Source organism: Alexandromys fortis, unplaced genomic scaffold, assembly GCF_014885135.2.
Source record: "Alexandromys fortis isolate MF-2015 unplaced genomic scaffold, M_Fortis_MF-2015_v1.1 scaffold_138, whole genome shotgun sequence".
In the NCBI taxonomy this organism is placed as follows: domain Eukaryota; kingdom Metazoa; phylum Chordata; class Mammalia; order Rodentia; family Cricetidae; genus Alexandromys; species Alexandromys fortis.
The window spans coordinates 855,760-875,410 of NW_026068034.1; the positions used below are offsets into that span (position 1 = coordinate 855,760).

General features: G+C 49.8%; 1 protein-coding gene across 2 annotated transcripts in view; it reads right to left on the reverse strand.

Moving 5' to 3' along the window:
* Positions 1-18,112, reverse strand: part of Rab11fip5 (RAB11 family interacting protein 5) — a 39,221-nt gene extending 21,109 nt beyond the window's left edge. The window contains exon 1 of one of the 2 annotated variants that reach the window (XM_050164963.1): positions 17,542-18,112. In XM_050164963.1, coding sequence (XP_050020920.1) covers positions 17,542-17,972 — 431 coding nt within the window. In that variant the 5' untranslated portion in view covers positions 17,973-18,112. The remainder of the gene's footprint in view (positions 1-17,541) is intronic. The other variant, XM_050164964.1, reaches the window with a different exon arrangement.
* Positions 18,113-19,651: the final 1,539 nt, after the last annotated feature.

The window sequence follows — 19,651 nt, forward strand, 5'->3', positions numbered from 1 at the left end:
TTTATTTATTTATTTATTTATCTACTTATTTTTTGAGGTAGATTTTTACACTGTAGCCTTTGTTGACTGGAAACTCACAATATAGTCCAGGCTGATCTTGAATTTGTAGTAATCCTCCTGTCTCTGCCTCCTGAGATTATAGGCATGCACTGTCAAGCTCAGTTTCTTTTTTCTTTTTAAAGTAATTCAGGTTATTATTATTATTACTACTATTATTATTTTAATTGGTTATTTGAGACAGGGTTTCTCTATGTAGCTTGCTGTCCTGGAACTTAATCTATAGACTAAACTGGCCTCAAACTACGATCCACCTGCCTCTGCCTCATGAATGTTGGAATTAAAGGCGTGCACTGCCGTAGCCAGGTGATACAACTTATTTTTTGGAGACCTTTTTGTATGTAGTTCATGCTGGCCTTGAACTCTGACCAGTTTTTTAGTTTCAATCTTTAGAACACTGTCCCAAGCATGCACAACCATTCCCTGATTAGTTAATATTTTTAAATATTTTATTTTTTAAACATTTTTTAGCTTATTAAAACTGTTTTTGCTGGGCATGGTGGTACACACTTTTAATCCCAGAACTCAGGAGGCTGAAGCAGGTAGATCTGTGAGTTCAAGGCCAGCCTGGTGTACAAGGGGAATTCCAGGACAATCAAGGCTGTTGCAGAGAAACCTTGTCTAAGAAAAAAAGAAATCCTCTGTGTAGCTAGGCACGGTCGGCACACACGGGAGGCTGTGGCAGGAGGATAACAAGCTCAAGGTGAGATCCTGTTCAATGTGGGTGAGAGTAGTAAAGCTTCTCATCCAAATACACAGAATTAACTCACCACAAGACCTGATGGCAGTAAGCCTGTTTTATGGGGAAGGGACTTTTATTGCCTTTTGTGACAGGGTCTTACTATATAGCCTAGGCTGGTCTCTAAATTAGGAGCCTCAGCTCCCTGAGTACTAAGATTAAGGCATGACATCTGGTTTCTCAGCCTTTAGGTCTTTAAAGATCAAAGTCCCAGTCACTGTCCCCAGATCCAGTCAGGGATCTTAAAGCAGGAATACGAGAGAGAGAGAGAGAGAGAGAGAGAGAGAGAGAGAGAGAGAGAGAGAGAGAGAGAGAGAGAGAGAGAAGTTATGGACTCTGACTCCAATCCAAGCCAGTCCGGTAAGACAGTAGGTGGACCACTGACATCCTCTGTGCTTGGCCTGAAGGTCACATGCAGCACTGGAGACTGCCAGAGTGAGAGGTTGCAGGGAGCTATCTCATCCTATGTGGCTATTTTTGTACTGCCTGAATCTTTTATAAGGAACATCTATCAGTGCTGTAATAGGAAGGTGAAACACAAGGCTTGAGTTTCTATCTTCCTCTTCAGCTTCCAGGGCCACCAAAAGGGGTGGCTCTCCGGACTTCCCCAGATAAAGGCAGGGGTCTCATAGCCGAGGTTGAGGCTTGACCTTCTCCCCTATGGTCACTGCCCCATATCATACTGCTCCCAGGAAATTCAAATCTCTCTCTGGGAGGCCAGGATGGAAGAACTGCTTTGCCCAATGTGATGGTTAATATTAACTGTTGGTCTGAATGATGGCCAGTTACCTAGTGAGTGAGTCTCTGAGGATTATCTGTTGGGCTCCTTGACACAGGAAGGCGTGCCTTAGCTGAGGACACTGCACCAGGGAAGGCAGATAAGCATTACATTTGTTACTCACTGTTTCCGGACTGCAGAGACAATGTGACCAACTGCCTCACATTCTTGCCAGGATGACCTCACTACCACAATGGACTGTACCTCCAACTGTGACCTAAAACATGCCTTTTGTTCCTCCAATTTGCTTCAGTGAGGGTATTTTATAACAGCCAAGATCTTCAGCATTTCTCAGATTCTCTTGTCCAGAGAAGTCTGGGGTTGAAAACGCCTTGGGATACAGAAAATCGTTACTCCTGTCCCTCACCAAGCTCACTTGACACCTCTCTAGCCATCAATTCAGGTACCTTGAGTACCCTGGGGACTTGGCCAGAGCTTAGCCTTCCACCAGAGAGAAGACCCTAATCTTTGAGATAGCAAGAATATTCACCAAAATTCTTGCTTCCTCATTCCTGGAGTAGATAAGTCCTCAAATACACCCCACCCAGACCTGGCAGGCACCAAACTACTGCACGCCTAGGGCAAAGGCGGCCACAGATGCTGCCTGACTGGGCAGTTGCAGTTGGACACACCCCACAGAACCAACAGCAAATGCACTAGGAGCAGCAACTCCCTACAGACTGAGGCTCCCAAAGCTCTGTCCATGCAAAGGTGGCCACAGTCATGACTTGCCATGTAATTCTCCCCTTGTCTCCAGGACTAGACTCTCCCTTCCCCTCCTGGCCCCTCCCAGATCTGCCTGAGTAGGCTTCTCACAACCCTGAGAACCTCAAGGCTCATTCTGATGCCTGACCCATTACTCTCTTTCAGGGTTGAGACCCAGCCAAAATCCATTAGGATTTGGCTAAATCTTCAACAAAGCCTGGACAGTGGCTTTGTTGGACAAGGCCAGATCTATAGTCAAGGCCCCAACTAGCTAGGTATCATAGTGCAGAGTCAGTTAACCACTCCCCCTAGAGACACCAAGACTCTTCCTAGTATAAGTCTGGACTGGAATAAGACTATGATAGATTGGTGGGGGCACTTCAGATGACTACACTCAGCCTTAGCGGGAACACAATGGATAGTCCCTGCCTTATCTCCATCAATTTACCAAGTCAGAGACCAAATGTCCCTCCACACGTTTCATTTTCAAAGACACTCAGGTGGGACCAGAGGAACCCTTTGTTGCTCTAGGCCCGGCCAAGTCAAGATATGCTTTCCTGTTGCTGTCTCCAGCTTATTTGTTTTTTAGACAAGGGTCTAGTGATGTTACCCAAACTGGCCTCAAATTCTCAATGTTCCTGCCTCAGATAACCAATGCTGGGCATATATCTATGAGCCATCACTCCCAACAGGGCATGCCATTTTTTGTTTGGGTTGCTGTTCCTGGATGTAGGCCTCATGCACTCAAAGCAAGTGTTACCACTGAGCTATACTACACCTAGCCTTTATTTGCTTGTTTTTAGTTTTTTGTGTATGGGTGTTTTACTTGCACATATGTCTGTGTACCAGGTGTGTGCCTGGTGCCTTTGGAGGCCAGAGGAGCATGTCAAATTCTGCAACTAGAGTTACAGATGGCTGTGAGCCACCATGTAGGTACTGGGAAGTGAATCCAGGTCCTCTGGAAGAGCAGCCAGTGCTCTCAATTACCAAGTCATTTCTCCAGCCCTCATTTTTGAAATAAGGTTTCACTAAATTGACCCCGCTGACCTTGAACTTGCCCTGTAACCCAGGCTGGCCTTGAACTCTGATCCATCTTTCTTAGTAGGTCTATGCCACCTGGCCTAGCCAAGACAGACTTCTTGTGAGATGACTGACCCTAGATGTGCCCATCCCTCTCCAGGAGGCAATCTGCCAAAATATACACACTTCTGGTAGGGACCAGCCTCATAAAGCACTTCCTACAAACTAAGTATGCTAAGATGTGGCCTCTTTTTCCCCAAAACCACTTCTGAAATGCCACAGGAAGAACAGTGACCCCACTTGATCCATGACCCCCTAACATATAACTGGTCCTCAAAGCACAGGTTCCTCAGTCCCTGTAGTTTGTCATTATACACATACCTGTACCCAAAAATGCCATACACAATGCGCTTCAAGTTAATACAAGTCAGTGGTACAAGTTAGTGCCTTTCATATTGCAGAAAAGCCCTTGGCTGTGGGCTGGGTCTTGGGCTAGCTCAGTCAGTTAAGCCCTTGCCATGCAAATGTAAGGACATGAATTCAAATCCCCACAACCCATATAAAGCTAGGCATACTAACACACATCCGGAGCCCAGTGCTCCCATAAGGAGAAAGGAGGTGCTAGGCCGTGGTGGTGCAAAACTTCAGATCTCTGTTAGTTTGAGGTCAGCCTGGTCTACAGGGTAAGTTCCAGGACAGCCAGGTCCTGAAGAAATCCTGTTTCAAAAACAAAACAAACAAACAAACAAAAAGCACTGGCTTCATGCCTGGCGCTGGTGGAGGAAACATGAGAATCTTCAGAATCCCTTGGACCCGCCTAGCCTGGCGTGTGCAGTAGCAAACAGCAAAGAGACCTTGACTCAATCAAGATGAAAGGTAAGCATTGACACCTGAGGGTGTTCTCTGACCTCCACACATGTGCCAAGGCATGCATTCTCATGCACACACATTATACACATATATCAAAATTAGAAGATGGAATGCCTAAGATCTTTTCAAAAGGCTCCATGTCTGCCCAGTTCACAGTGGTGATCCAGCTATTGCTGTCTGGAGCACATTTGTGTGAAGAGATGCAGACAAGTGGGCCAGACTATACCCAGAGTTAACCTCCTGAGGAATTTGCCACACACTGCTTGCTGCTCTCTGCCCTTGGGATCATGGGGAAGAATCTGACCTGAGAGCTGAGTCCCAAGTCTACAACGTGACCACTAGACTTTGTTAAGGCTTGGGGAGGAGACTCAGATGAAGGTTCTTGGAAAGTTTCCCCAAAGCCTAGGCCTGGCCTCCATGGCTCTGTGCAGAAGGCTGTCTGTTTCTGTTTTCTTTTGAGACAAGCACAGGCTGGCCTCCTGTGTGGTGCGCAGTTAAGGACAAACTTGAACTTCCAAACCTCCTGAGTGTTAGGACTTCACGTGTGGATCACTCTTAGCTTCATGCAGTGCTGGGGAGGGAACCCAGGGCCTCATGCATGCTAAGCAGGCACTCTGCCACCAAATGAGCTACAGTCCCAGCAGTCGGGTCAGACCTCTCATTCCCTCTGTGGCCTCTCATGGCTAGGTCCTGGGATCTTGTGACCTCTGCGAAGGGGCCTGGTCTTCACACCTACCCACTGTGAGAAGATGCCCATACAGACCCAGAAAGTACCCAGATCAGGAAAGGAAGAGGCTGGATGCTGACCTCTAGCCCATCACTTGGCCCTGAAAAGCCACTGAGCTCAACACCGTTTCTCGACCAAGCACAGCCCCTCACTATACTAAGCACACAGCACGCTGAAATGCCCTGATCCCCTAAGACAATCCTGAGTTATAAAAACACATAGGGGGTAAAGTATGTGACCTTAATTGCTGGGCCATGTCTCTAGACCTTCTAACTAAAACATACCCCAAATAGGTTTGTGTATGTGTGACACTGGAACAGCATAGCGGCAATATATAGATGTTTGTCACACACATAAAAGTTGTTTCCTATCGACTGACAGCTGTTTAAAGCATACCCACCACTGCTCTGACCTACATAGAATGAGAACAGAACCAGATCACTGGATACATAGGCCTAAAGAGTATGTCTTTTCCTATGTTGACTACTGTCTTCAACATCTGTGGTATGTACGGCTTGTAAACTGGTTATTTAGAGACCCGACTCTGAGAAAAAAAAAAAAGAGGCCTGTGGGCTTCAGAGGCCAAATAGGCCCATGCCCGAGGAAGACTGTGAATGCCCAGGAAGGGAGCTCAGCAGAGGACCGGTCTCCCTATCCAGCATAACTTCTAGGCTGAGGCGTTCCAGCAGAAGGCACACACCTCTGTCACTTCCCACCCAGGAGCACACAGGGCCTGGAGTCAGCAAGAAGTCAGTCAATGGCCCTCAGGGCCTCCAGCATCACACCATGGCCATGGTGATCAGCTTGGTCTTCAAACACCCTGAGTGCCAATGAAGGTGATGGGGGGTGGAGGGAGGGAGAGAGGGAAACCAGACAGGACACCTGCCTCCTAGGAAGCAGAAGCTATTATTGATCATGTGACTAATATCATACATTCCTGCTTCCTATTAAAAGCAGTTAAAAGCACTAGCCAGGCAATGGTGACACATGCCTTTAATCCCAGCACTTGGGAGGCAGAGGCAGGCAGATCTCATTTAAGGTTAGCCTGGTCTACAGATCAAATTCCAGGACAGCCAGAGCTACACAGAGAAACTCTATCTCAAAAACAAAAACAAATCACTAGTTTTTCAGGGAATGGTAGCACATGCCTTTAATCCCACACTCAAGAGGCAGAGGGAGGTGGATCCCTGGGTTCAAGGCCAGCTTGGTCTATGTGGCAAGTTCCAAGACAGACCTCTATAATAAAGAAATGCTACCTCAAAAACAAAACAAAAAAGAGATGGGAGTAGATTCCAGACACTCCCTCCATCCTATCTCCTACACCCTAGCTGCCCAGAATGATGTCTAGCTGCTAGTAACCTTAGAAGGCACTAGAATATCTAAGTAGTAGGTTCACTAAAGGGGAGATTCCACCTGCACAGCTTTGGAGAGGTCATGCTGGTATGGGGCTTTGAGGGAAGGCAGCTACTCTGGGATCACCCACACTCCTGTATATAGTCCCTTGGTGTACTCATAGCACGCTCCTGTAAGCAAGCCCAATGAGCCACTGGCTTGCCAAGCTGCTCTTGGACAGACATCTGCTGGACTGGTGAGGAGGTGCGACTGAGGTGTTCACAGGTGAGCACAAGGTTCAGGAGTTGGAGAGCATCATTAGGAGTTTAGGGCCAGCCATAAAACAAGAGAAAGGCTAAACTCCTAACCTCTACAAAGGTCTAAAGTAACCCCATCATAGGTCCCTAGTAGGACAAAAAGGAATGGGAATGAATCAGGATCATCTAAATGCTCCAGAATATTCTGGAGCCATATTTCAGGTGCTGTGTGAAAGCACAGGAATGGTGCCATTCACACCAGTTCCGTGACAACCCCCCTCAAGTTAAAATCTCTTCATGGCTGTTGGCTGTCTATCTTCTCTCGAGACTTTTCCAGCGTTTCTCTCTCTCTCTCTCTCTCTCTCTCTCTCTCTCTCTCTCTCTCTCTCTCTCTCATACATCATCGGATAGAGGAAGTGGACCTCCGGTGGCCCTGAAAGTAGATTTCCATGATGGCATTCAACATAATTCTACATCCCCAGATACAAGACTTCTAGACATGAGTCCTCCCTGTGTGGGCGTGGGCTTCCTGAGTGAACTCAGGAGCTCAGACTCAGCAGCGGGCTCTCCACTGTTGCCCTGCTCCCTGTTGTGTGACTGACGATGATGTGAACAGATGTCTGTCCACTCCACTCCAGGTTGGCACACTGCACACATGCCAGCATCATCCCTCCCAGAGATATAGTCCTGCCAGCAACAGTCTACCCAGCCAGGTCTCCACTCAAATATTCCAGGGACAAGAACAGTGTCCTGTGGAACTCACACCCTGGTGGGGAAATAAGAGCAAAAAAATAAAGGAAGATGACAGTCATCACAGGAAAGCATGGTAAAAAGGAGTTGAGACGGGCCAGGGGACTTGAGAAGGGCCCTAAGATCAGGTACTTAAATGGGCTTGAAGAATAGGGAGGGAAAGGGAAGGTAGAAGACATTCCAGATAGAAAGAACAGCAAGTACAGACACTGGGCTGGGCTGCAAAGTGCAGACTGGAGGGTAGACTGGAGGCAGACTGGGGGGTAGACTGGAAGCATACTGGGGTGCAGACTGGGGGTAGACTGGAGGCAGACTGGGGGGGTAGACTGGAAGCAGACTGGGGGTAGACTGGAAGCATACTGGGGTGCAGACTGGGGGTAGACTGGAGGCAGACTGGGGGGTAGACTGGAAGCATACTAGGGTGCAGACTGGGGGTAGACTGGGGGTAGATTGAGGGTAGATTGGGGGGGTAGACTGGAGGCAGATTGGGAGTAGACTGGGGGCAGACTGGGGAGCAAACTGAAGGCAGCCTGGAGCATAAACTGGGGGTTAGCTTGGGGGATAGATTAGGGGCAGACTGGAGCATAAACTGGGGGTTGGATTGGGGGTTAGCTTGGGGGATAGATTAGGGGCAGACTGGGAGATAGACTGAGGGCAGATGGGGGCAGACAGGAGCCAGCTTCCACCACACAAAGGAACTAGGATTTCTTTTCTTGTTCTTAAGTTTTTTTAAGATCTATTTTATTATTTATGTGTATGCATCTGTGTATGAGTTTGTGCACATGAATTCAAGTGTCCATGGAGACCAGAAAAGGGAATTGGATCTTCTGGAGCTGGAAATAGAGGTGGTTGTAAGCCACTGATTGCAGGTGCTTGAAACTAAACTAAGGTCCCCTAGAAGAGCAATATGTACTCTTAGTCACTGATGGAGCCATTTCTCCAGTCCGTTATCTGGTTTTTAAATCAGTTTTATGCTGTAGCGTAGGCTGGCCTGGAACTCTCAGCAGTCCTCTTCCCCTGGCCTCGTTGAACACAGATTAGAGGTGTCTGAAGAGCTGTGGCTTCATTGTGAACCCTGGAATGCTAGAGGGTATGAGTAGGACAGAACTGATGGGACACTGGTGTAGCAGAGAGAGGATCTCATGGAAGGGTTGCACAGAGAGGCAAACGTAGGGTCAGCACAACCACAGCAAATCCCAAGATTGGCGGATCCCTGAACACCTTATATTTTAACCACAACTTCTGATCATAAATTAATAAAGTATCAGCTTTATTAACTGTCTAAAACAGAAGGTAAAAACAAACATAATCCTAGGCCAGAGAGAAAGCTCAGAAGGTGGAAAGGGACTGTGTTTGATCCAAAGGACCTATATGGTGGAAGGAGAAAACCCATTCCAGAAAGTTGTCCTCTGACCTCAGCATGTGCCATTGTATTTACATATCCATATAAACCCACATAAATAAAATTTAAAAAAAAAGAAGGAAAGAAAGAAGAGAAAATCCTGGGCCAGTGAGTTGTTCAATCCCCGGGACCCCCATTGGGCAGAAGAACCAACTCCAGTTGTTCTCTGACCTCTACATATACACTGGAGCACACAGTACCTGCTCACAGAAGGCATCAGAACACAATAGCAAGTAAAGGTAACAACTATAAGAAACAATTCTGGGAAGATGAGCACAGTAGTGCATGCATGTAATCCCAGCATTTGGGGGGGGGGAAGCTGGAGGATTAGGATTTCAAGGTCATTCTTGGCAACAGGGCAAGTTTAAGACCAGCATGAGCTATACAGAGGCCTTGTCTCAAACAGGGAAGCAGGAGGGACAAGGGCTTCCTGGGGATCTTCTTGGTGCCCTGGCAGCACAACTCCATGCTGGATTCTCCCAGCAATTGACAACAGACACCAATGCTCATTCACCGCTTCTCTCCCACGACCCAGGCTGTCACCTGTGTGGTTGTGGATAGGAAGTGTCCCCAAAAAGCTAATGTGCTTGTTTCTCTTTTTTTGTTGTTGTATTTTGTTTGTTTCTGCTTTTCGAGACAGGGTTTCTCTGTAGCTTTGGAGTCTGTCCTGAAACTAGCTCTTGTAGACCAGATCCACCTGCCTCTGCCTCCCTCGTGCTAGGATTAAAGGTGTGTGCCACCACTGCCCAGTGACATTGAATAGATTTTTTTTTAGGATTTGTAGTTTTATTATGAAATTGTCCTTGTTTATACAAGAAAATTAAATGAAAATATTCATAAAATGATACAATTTGAAAATTACTATCAATAAAATGGATGTCAATTAAACAAAAGCTTTCATATTATTACAAAAATGATTAAGCATAGAATAAGTTAAACTATAATATTTGAGATAATAAACAATGCAATAATTCTACTAGCAGATTTATTTATATCTTTTTGGCTTGGGTAGAATTTAAAAGCTATTTGCCTCTCCAAAATGAAGTGATAAAATAGATTTTAAAATGAGAAAGCACAGTTGGAGTCTAGAGACACCCCCCATCTCCTCTGCCTTCTCCATCTTCTGCCTCCTCTCCTCACAGTTGGAGTCTGAAGACAACCAGGAAACACCCCTATTTCCTCTGCCTTCTCCCTCCATCTTCTGCCTCCTCTCATCTTACAACTCCACAGAGCAGTCAGTGTGGACAGGAGTTGGGGGCTCTCAGGCCAACTCATGCTCCTAATTCTCACAACTTACTCTTTGACTTGGTTTCTATACTTAAACTACAAGCCAGACATAATCCCAGGACGCGACTGAGCCTTTTATCAGGCACAAAGACTAACCTTATCGTCTCCTCTGGCATCATGCCAGGCCTGGCAGCCACAACCCTTGGAGGAGAACCCAGACTAGCATTCACTGGTTACCCCTGTGGTTACCCCTGTGTCACTTCACACCCCAGCCAGGCTTAGCCTCCACCCCCACTTCCTTCATATAAACATCTCCTCTAATACTTGTCCCACTGCCTGAAGCTCCAAAGGTCTGCATGTCAGCTGGCCTCAGAAGGGGCTGGGAGCCCCATGCTATAAAAATGCCAGAAGGCAAGTCTAACCACCAAGTAACAAGGGCAGATACTCAAGGTGCAGGGCCCAGAGCAAAGGCAGTAGAAAGTGCACTGGGCTCGAGGTAAGGAACCTGTCTACCACTAACAAGCCCTGAAACCTTGGACAGGTCATTCCATGTCCTGAGACCCTAGTCGTCCATGTCTGTGGAAATAGGGGTCACTTTGCTACCCTCAGCAGGGAGTAAAATGAGATAATTCCAGAAAAGCATGCTGAGAAATAGGCCAACCACATATAAAAGCTTTGGGTTTATTGTCTATGAAAGGCCTTTTACCAGGCTTCTGGGGTGCTGACCTCTCTTGCTCAAGGAACCTTACCCAAGTGGTGACTGTCCTTCTCAGGAGCCTCTGTTTGAACCCCAGCATAGACAGACACCAGTAATTGTCCCCGTGTAGGAAAGTGAAGCAGGGTCATGGGTGCAGAGCTGCATTCAAGAATGCAGCACGTGGGCAAACAGGGAGGGAGGAGAAAATATGCGGTTCACTTGCTTGTAATGCAGGAAGTTTGGAAGTTCACCCCAGAGCTCGAAAAACTTGCTGCCTGAGAAAGGGAGCAGGTGACTCAGGGTGGGGGGTAAGATGTACCCAAACTCTGCTCAGCTCCCCTTCCTGCCTCCCCATACTTCTGAAGTGGTCCCTTCCCTGCCTTCTCGTCACCAGGCCACATCAGGTCTCTTCTGCATCCCCTAGGAAGCCAAGCATGGTTCCTCTAGTCCTGTGAACACACCTTTTCCTGACTCTCCTCTGGGGATGTCTGCTGACTGTGGGCAAAAGTTTCCTCGCAAACACACTGCTGTCCCTCTCCTGAAGGGGCGACCCATTTTCCTTCCGTCATTTCTTCCCCAGCATTGCCTAGGCACAGTGGTTACAGGGGGACCTCAGGAAAGGCTTCCCAGATATTGAGAAAGTGGTAGACAAACAGCAAACGGCTGCATCTCTGAGAGGAAGGAGGCCTAGCAGCCTTCTGTCACATCAAATAGGCATGCCATACCTTGGGAGAAGTTGGGGAGATTCAGAAGGGCCATCCAAGTCTGAGCAGTAGCCCAGGCCTCACTCATCCCACCCTTGTGATTCACTAGGTAGCAGAAACACTCAACCCCTGGGATGAACATGACCAGCTAGAACCACAGACACCCATAAACTGCTTAGCTCATAAACTCAGGGCTCTGCCAGGAGAAACAGGTCCCCAAGGCCAACCCCAAGATCTGGAGATCTATACGGAAGAGTGAGAGGAAGCCTCAACCAGGCCCGTCCCAAACACCAGGACCTATGCAAGATGGGAGTAGGGGGAACAGAGGTGGACCAATGTTCCTATGGTGTGTGGTCAAGAGCCCAGGCAGGTTCAAGTCCTAATTCTGTCAAGTGTTGTGTGTGTCAAAGTCAATTCACCTCTGTGTGCCATGAAGCGAGGTAACAGCAATGAAAGCTCACAAGCTTGCTCTGAGGTAAGGGAAGTCTTAGAAGGGGGATTTAGTAACTGACACTATAGAACAAAATGTCCATCGATGTGGGGCTGGGAGGCAGAGGCGCTCTGATGTCCACCCAACTGGTCTCTAGTGTGTATCATCTCCTCAAGAAGGCTGGCCTTGACTACAGCAAACCCAGTGACCCATCTGCTCAGAACACATCCAGGATTCTGTCTGGGCCCCTAAACACAACTTTTAACTAAAGTGCTCCCTCCCAATGCAGAGAGATGTCCATGTCCCTACCTCTGGAGTTCCTCCCCTCTAGAGACCAGTCTTGAACTTTGTATGTGCTCCAGGGATGCCTCTAGAGGAAACTGCCCTCCAGAACTGCAGAGAACGCAGAGACCCCTCTGCTTCCCAACTCACAGAAACCCCACAATGCACATAGGACCCCAAATGCCAGCTCTTGCTCACTGGGAACTCTTCGGGCTGCCAGAGCTGAACAGACGTCACAGAGAGAGAGCCATGCTCTCCCTGACTACAGGATAGCTCCTGGGTGCTCTTCTCCTTATCCCCAGCCAGGCTCCACACGTTCCAGCCTCCTCCAGCTCTGGGGTTGGAATTTCTTGAGTAAAAACCCACTGACCCACTGCGTAGGAAGGAGACCAAAGATGAGGCTGAAGGGCAGTGCCCTGCTAGAGCTCCTCCCCACAACTGCTGACTGAGTGAGGCACTGGGCCTAACCCCTGCAGGGCCTCATGACCATGTATCAGGACCCCTCGCATCCATAAGGTAGCCAGCTCAAAAGGAACAAAGTGACCAGTCTTTCATTTCAGTTCTGGGCTTCCAGGATCCGGCCTGAGCACACACTCCAAACAGGGAAGTAAAGTGCGGGGGCTGATTTCCACAGAGCAACAGCCACCCCTGTCATTGTGTTAGTCATCTGTCCCAAACAGGGTGGGAAGGGCAAGGGAAACATCTGGAGAAGGCCAGACCAGCAGTTTAGCGCCAGGGTGACTGCAATAACAAGGAGCAGCCAGCTGCAGCCTGGACTACACAGCAAGTTCCAGGTCAGCCTCAAGTATGCAGTGAAAACACCATTGCAAAGAAAATAAAACTAAAGCAAAACCAGGCCTCAAGGTCAACCAGGATAGTGACTCTGCTGGCTTACACCTTGTCCCCATCTGCCCAGTACAGTGGGGAGGGGACAGACCTCTGGTAACTGCTTGGGTCTGGCCCAGGGCCAGAGGCAGATTCAAAGGAAAGGGGAAGCCACTGTGCCGGGGAGGAGTTACACCTCCTCTGACCCCACCACCACCACCACCACCACCACCACCACCACGATGCTGCTCTAACAACCCCAAATAGGGGTAGGCCACCAGACCACAATTGAGAGATGAAGCTTGTTCATCCTAATGACACCTTCTGAGTGTGGTCACACCTCTCCCCAGACTCTACTCCAGACCTGGGGTTCAAGCAGGGGCAGAAACAGGGGCCTCAGTGGGTCTCGGCTGCTTCTTGAAAACCAGGTCACACTTAGAAGTCAGTAGAGAGATGGTTGTCGGGCTGTGGGATGAAAAGCCCCAGAGACCCCCAACAGTCAAGCTCTTGGGGGCAAAGGCAGGAGAACCGGGAGTTTAAATGGCCATGAGCAGCCAGGAAGACCCTCTGCCCTCAGACCTTCACACCCACCAGCTTCCCTGGGCCTGCTCTCTCCAAAAATTAAAAGATAATTTAACAGTGGCAAAGGCTGGGCAGGAACTGACGAAGCCTCTCAAGGGGCGGTTAGCCTGGTCATGGTCAAAACAGTTTTAGACTAAAGGAGAGAAGACAACTGGTCCCAGCCAACAAACACACAGCCCTGGCTTTACCAGAGGACCAGCCCTATTTATTTCTGTACCATAGACTTCAAGGCTAGGACCAGGTCAGGGTGAAGGCAAATGTGGTGCTCCACACAAGATGGTGCTATGTCTTCTCCTTTCCCAGTACAGACCAACCAACACTCTCAGGGGGCCAAAAGCATGTCTCCCCACCCAAAAATCTCTGTGACAGACTCCCGAACCTCATTCAAAAATTCTTGCCGCTTTCTCTTTCCTCTTTCAAGTTATTTGGGATCATTCCCCTGAGGTACAAGTCGCATTCAAAGCAGGACATCCAGAAAAATTCAAATGTTCCCATCTGACCCCCCAGGTAACAAAGAGAACTGTCATTATCCCATGTCCCATCTAGGTCCTAGGAGGCAGAATAGCAAGCCTGGCACGCACTGGGCATTCCAGGACGGGGAGCAGTGGTGGTAAAAGACAGAAGTGGGTAGCACCTTGGAATTGTCCCAGCTACACTACACTGGTGTCACGCAGGAAAATGGTGCTCCAGATGGGAAGTAGCTCTGATCAAATGTCATATGCACCATGTTTTTTGTTTGGAGAGCTTCCTCTCTGGTGGCTGGAAACACAGCTCAGCAATACTGTGCTTGCCAGCACACACCAGCCACCAAGTTCCATCCCTGGTGCGGGAGGGGTAAGGGTAGATTTCCTCTTGGGGTATTTCGAAAGCCTCTAGTAAAGCCTCTCACAATGAAGAGTGCCTCACAGAGAACTTTCAGGGGTCCCTGGGGTAGCTAAAGCCACAGCACAGGAAGCAAGATCCCACAGCAACTCCAACCCTACCCTTAGGAAAGCAGCCATCTAGAATTACACCAAGCCTTCACAGATGGCATCATACCAACCTATATAGCTGATCTCTATCATTATGATCCTTGCAGAGATGTGGTGAAAAGGTTAAGGAACCAACACTGTGCCAGCGTTCCTTCCTCCAGGGCATGGGCAGTGCCAAGCAAGGCTGACAGGGAAAGCTGCAGAGCCACTGGGTGACCTGAGCCTGGCTTAAGGAGCATGGATGCTTCCCAGGTGCAACTAAAGTTCTTGGGCCTCCAGAGGGCAGCTGGGAATTCTGACACTCATCCTGTCACCACCCATGGTCATGAGGCTTTCCCAGACTTAAAAGTTCTGAGCTCTGGAGCAGTTCTTCCAAGGCAGAGGACTTCTTCCATGGTGTTGCCAACATGTCCTTTCATCATCTCTCCTATTCACTGACCACACACACACACACACACACACGTGCCTGGGAACTGCATCTCGTCTCCCACATCAACCCTGGAGAGGTAGAAGTTACCCCATTTTAAGGACTAGTAAACTGAGACACTCAGAAGTTGAGAAAGGGCTCTGCTTCATGCAACTTCTCAGCCGCCTCCTCTCAAGTCAGATTCCTAGCTACCAGGAGCCCACCACCTGCTCTCCTCACCCCTGCCTCCTAGAACTAATGTGACACAGTACTTTCCCACAGTATCCAAAACTGAGGATGCTACCCCTAATCTCCACTTCACCACCTGGGCTTTGCACAGACTTCACTGCCTCAGTGGCTCAGGCCAGGGTGAGGTCAGGAAATGCCTCCAGGAGTGGCCATTAGAGACTTTGGGACATGGAGCAGGAGTGGCTGCCCTGGTTCTGTGTCAGTGAGCATGCTGTGAGGTCCAGGGACTAAAGGTACAGAGCGGGCCAACAGTGTGGACTTTTCCTTTGCCCGCCCTAAGTGCCCCCCTTCCCGCCCTCTCCAACTCTATAAATAAGCCGGGTCAGTGCATCAGCAGAAAGGCAGCCAGGTGGGCGTGAAGAAGGCTTGTGGAAAAGATGACTTCTGAAAGTAAATTAAGGCTCCTATTCAGATCAAGGGATAGCACGTCAAAGTTTCCCGGGAGCACAGTTCTTGGCAGAAAACAGGCCCACCTGGACCTGCAGGCTGGGCCAGCTCCACAAAGCAAGATTCAAGGCCAAGAGAGAAGCAAGGGCATGAATTGGAAAGAAAGGGGGGAAAAAAATCAAAGACACTTCCCTGCAAACTTGTTTGTTGTTGTTGCTGTTTTTGTTTTTTGGGTTTGTTTTAATCTGTACCCTTAGTTCACCCTCCCCCTAAAACATATTCCATATGTAATTACCACCGTGGATGGAATAGCTAAATGGCAAAGGGATGACGGGAATGGGAAAAGGAAGGGACTAAGAGGTCAAGGGAGGGCATTCCATCCCACACCCAGTACCCTGGTCTGCCGGGACCAGGAAGGAGGGAAAACACGCAAAAGAGAGAAGGAAAAGAACAAAACAGGGACCAAGTTGTGCCACGTGACTCCACACCCAGCAGTCAAACTGCAAGTCAGGAGGGAAGGAGGTGAGCGCGTCAGGGGAAGGGAGGGGGGGGGCGGAATGAAGTCAGGTCAGAGCCCTGCCTGGAATGTGCTGGGTTCTATCCCAGCCCAGTCTGCAGCAGGCCAGCCAGGAAAGCCCTTCCCTTTAGGGGGAAAAACATCATTCAAGGTCGGACCCTTTTTATATCCAAATCCTGCTTCCCTCTTCATCTGTACCTGGCTCAAGGCTCACCCCTCTCCCGAGAGCAAGCCTTCCTTGATTTACTCAAACCCAGCAAGGTTTTTCAGCAGCTCTCCCAATCCCTTACAGCCCCCACCCTGAGGCTTAGAAATTAACTGTTCCAGCCAGCCACAGGAGGTGGTCAGTCCTGGAGACCAACTCTTCAGATGAGCACAGGCTCAAACAGGAAAAGGTGCTCCAAGTCTTATGACCTGTTTTTCGTTTACTTTCTTTCTTTTTTTCCTTTGGAGGGGGGTTTCCAAGATTGGGTTTCTCTATAGCTTTGGAGTCTGTCCTGGAACTAGCTCTTGTAGACCAGGCTGGCCTTGAACTCAGAGACCTGCACACCTCTTCCTCCCAAGAGTGCTGAGGAGATTAAATGTGTGTGCCTCCACCGCCCGGCACAGGGTTTTTTTGTGTAGCCCAGGCTGGCCTGGAACTCACTAGTAGACAAGGCTGGCCTCAAACTCAAAGAGTCTCTGCCTCCCAAATGTTGAGGAAAAAAAACAAAACAAAAAAAAAATCACCACTGCTCAGCTAAGTCTTAGGTCTTTACTTTAGGAAGGCCAAACCCTGCCAAAATAAATGATTAAAATACCCTCTCCTTACTCCTTACAGCCAGGTTTTAGTGGCACACACCTTTGAGCTCAGCATTGGGGAAGCAGAGGCAGGATTTCTTTGAATTCAAGGGGAGCCTGGTCTACATAGCAAATTGCAGGACAGTCTGGGCTACAAAGAAAGACCCTGTCTCAAAACAAAACAAAATAACAACAAAAACCCCTCCAACCTTTCCAGGGAAAATATCCTGGAGAACGGCTGGGCATTATAACCATGACACTGCCTCACTGGAGGCAAGCTGACCCAGGCATTTCCTTCCTACTCTAAGGAGGTTGACCAATTCTCTCAGTTCTGGTACCCTGGGCAGAGTCAGGGAGCATGTCTAGATGGTGAAGGGCATCCCTGTACATTCAAGAGGCACTTGTTCTGTGTAACCTCTAGGTTTTGCTGGGGCGTCTCCCTTCAATCTTGCCCTTAGAAGGTAACAACAACTCACCTTGATGCGTCTACAAGGTGAGACAGTCCCTCCACTCACCTACAGGCTTGGACACCTCTTTGAGGACAGGAAGGCAGGCCCTGAAGCCCGAAACTTCCCTTTTTGAATTCTAAGGCTCAGAATCCCATTCCGAACTTTCTTTGGCCATGTACTCCTAACGCTTGGTCACTATGCCAACTCCATCAGGCCTTCCAGGCCCACCAGGCTGTTTGGGAGGCAGTCGGGGGGGGGGACCCCAAAATGACAAGTAATAACTAATGTGTCGGTTTATGTCCTAGAGCGCGAGGTTGGGGTCCCGATGTACCTACCACCAACCCTGCTCGGTTAGGCCATCAACCGTTCGGTACCCCCTCCCAGCGCCCCAGACTCACTGCGTGTGCTGGGCGCGGCCTGCGCGGAAGACCTCATCCAGAGCCACGGTGGCCCGGCCCAGAAACTTGTCCACACCGATGAGCGAGCGGTGCATGGTGGTGAGCACCAGCTCGCAGGCGGCGTTGGGGCCCGAGGCCCAGGGCGCAGGGGACCCATCTGCCTCCTGTGCCCGCAGTAGGCCGTCCAGGGCACCGGGCGGCAGCTCGAACGAGCACTCCTCGCACCATTCCGGGCAGCCCTGCGTCTTCTCCACCACCGAGGTGCTGTACTTCTCGCGGCCCACCTGGATCACCGTGTACGCGTCGCTGGTGCTGCCGGCGCCTGAGCTCTTGCCCCTCAACCCGCTGGCCCGCAGCACAGTCACCTGGACGTGCGTGGGCAGCCAACGGGAGGACCCGGCCGCGGGCTCGGCGTCGCGCACCAGGGCCATATCTGACCCCGGGACCGAGTGACAGCCGCGAGATGTTGTTAGGAGCCGGCTCCCGGCGCTGCCTGCAGCGCACCGACCGCCTCAGCAGCGGGCTGGCCTGGGCCGAGAGGGCCGCCGCCTCCCTGCCGCCCCGCCTCCCGGGCGGCCGCCCGCCCAGCGACGTCACGCCCCGCCTAGGCCCCTCCCAGTCCCCGCCCCCTGGCTCCACCAGCCTATAGCTGTCTTGGAGCTTTAGAAGCCCAGAGAGGGGGCGCTGCCTCTGCAAAGATGTGGGCGGGGCACCCTCACTGGCCCAGCCCCTCTCGCCGACCCGCAAGCTAGTACTGCGGTACTAAAAGGTGACCGAGAGGAAGGGGCACGGGCACGAATTTGAGGCGGGGATTGGGAGCTGGCCACGCCTTATTCACGACGGGATTCGCGTGTGCACACGCGGATCTGCAAGAGAAGAAACGGAGGGGTAACGGTTGAAGGCTGCAACACCCTCTGCAGAGAGGTAGGCGTGACTATCCTTATGGCACCGCCCCGGTTGGCAGCGACCCTCAAGCTGGAAAACCCGACTTCTGCGTTACTACTCGCCGCGCTCCGCGTAGGCAGTCCCAGGTTTTCCTGCGAGCTCCTCTACTCCCGAAAACCCTCGCTGCTCCGAAGACCCCACTCAGCGTGGGCTTGAGGGTAGATGCCGACTCCGGAGAGCCCCTAAATCACACAAGCTCTTCCATCCTTCATCCCGCCGCTCCACGTGACTACCCGGCATCACAGCCTTCGCTGACACTGCAGTTGAGGATCTGTGATGACTTGGAGCAGCCAACTGTGTGCTGAGAAGTCTCTTGGAGTGGGGCTACCAACAACCATTTTTTTTTTTTCCGAGACGGTGGTTTTTTATGCAGTCCTGGCTGTCCTGGAATTCGCTATGTAGACTAGGGCTCGAGCTCACAGATTCTCCTGCCTCCATGCTCCCCACGACAGGATTTTATTTATTTCCCCACTGTTTTGATTTTTAGACCTGGGGCTCACATGGTAGCCCTGCACATGTTCTAACTCGTGCCCAGCCGTCTTTAAAACTATTTTGTGTGGCCGGGTATGGTGGTGCACACCTTTAATTCTAGCCCTTTAGAAATAGAAGCAGGAAGATCTCTGTGACTTCGAGGCTAGTCTGGTCTGTGTAGGGAGTTCTAGATCAACCAGGACTGCCATGTGAGATCCTGTCAAAAACTTGCCCTTGAGAGGCAGAAGCAGGCAGATCCTTTGAGTTTGAGGCCAGCCTGGTCCACATAGTGAGTTCCAGGCCAGCCAAAGTTGCATGGTGAGACTTTGTCCAAAAAAAACAAAACAAAACTCACAAACTTTATGTTAGAGCTATTATTTCACACAGGGTCTTTCTTGTAGTAGGCAAGCCTTCTCCAGAGCTAATCTTCAGCATCTGAATCCATTCGTACAAGCCTGCTGTGCTGTGTCCTGAGTACTGCCAGCACGCTTGGTTCATTATGAAGATGATGATTAATAATTTTGGATGCTAAATTATGGCAGGAGTTGGCCAACACTGACTCATGAGCTGTATTGTACAACCTCATTTCATCTTCAGAGCCATCCTGTACGTGAATTTAGTTTTCCAGAAGACAGAATTATAGACTAGAGAAATTTGCCTAGGATTCGTAGCCAAGAAGTCATGGCAGCACAGC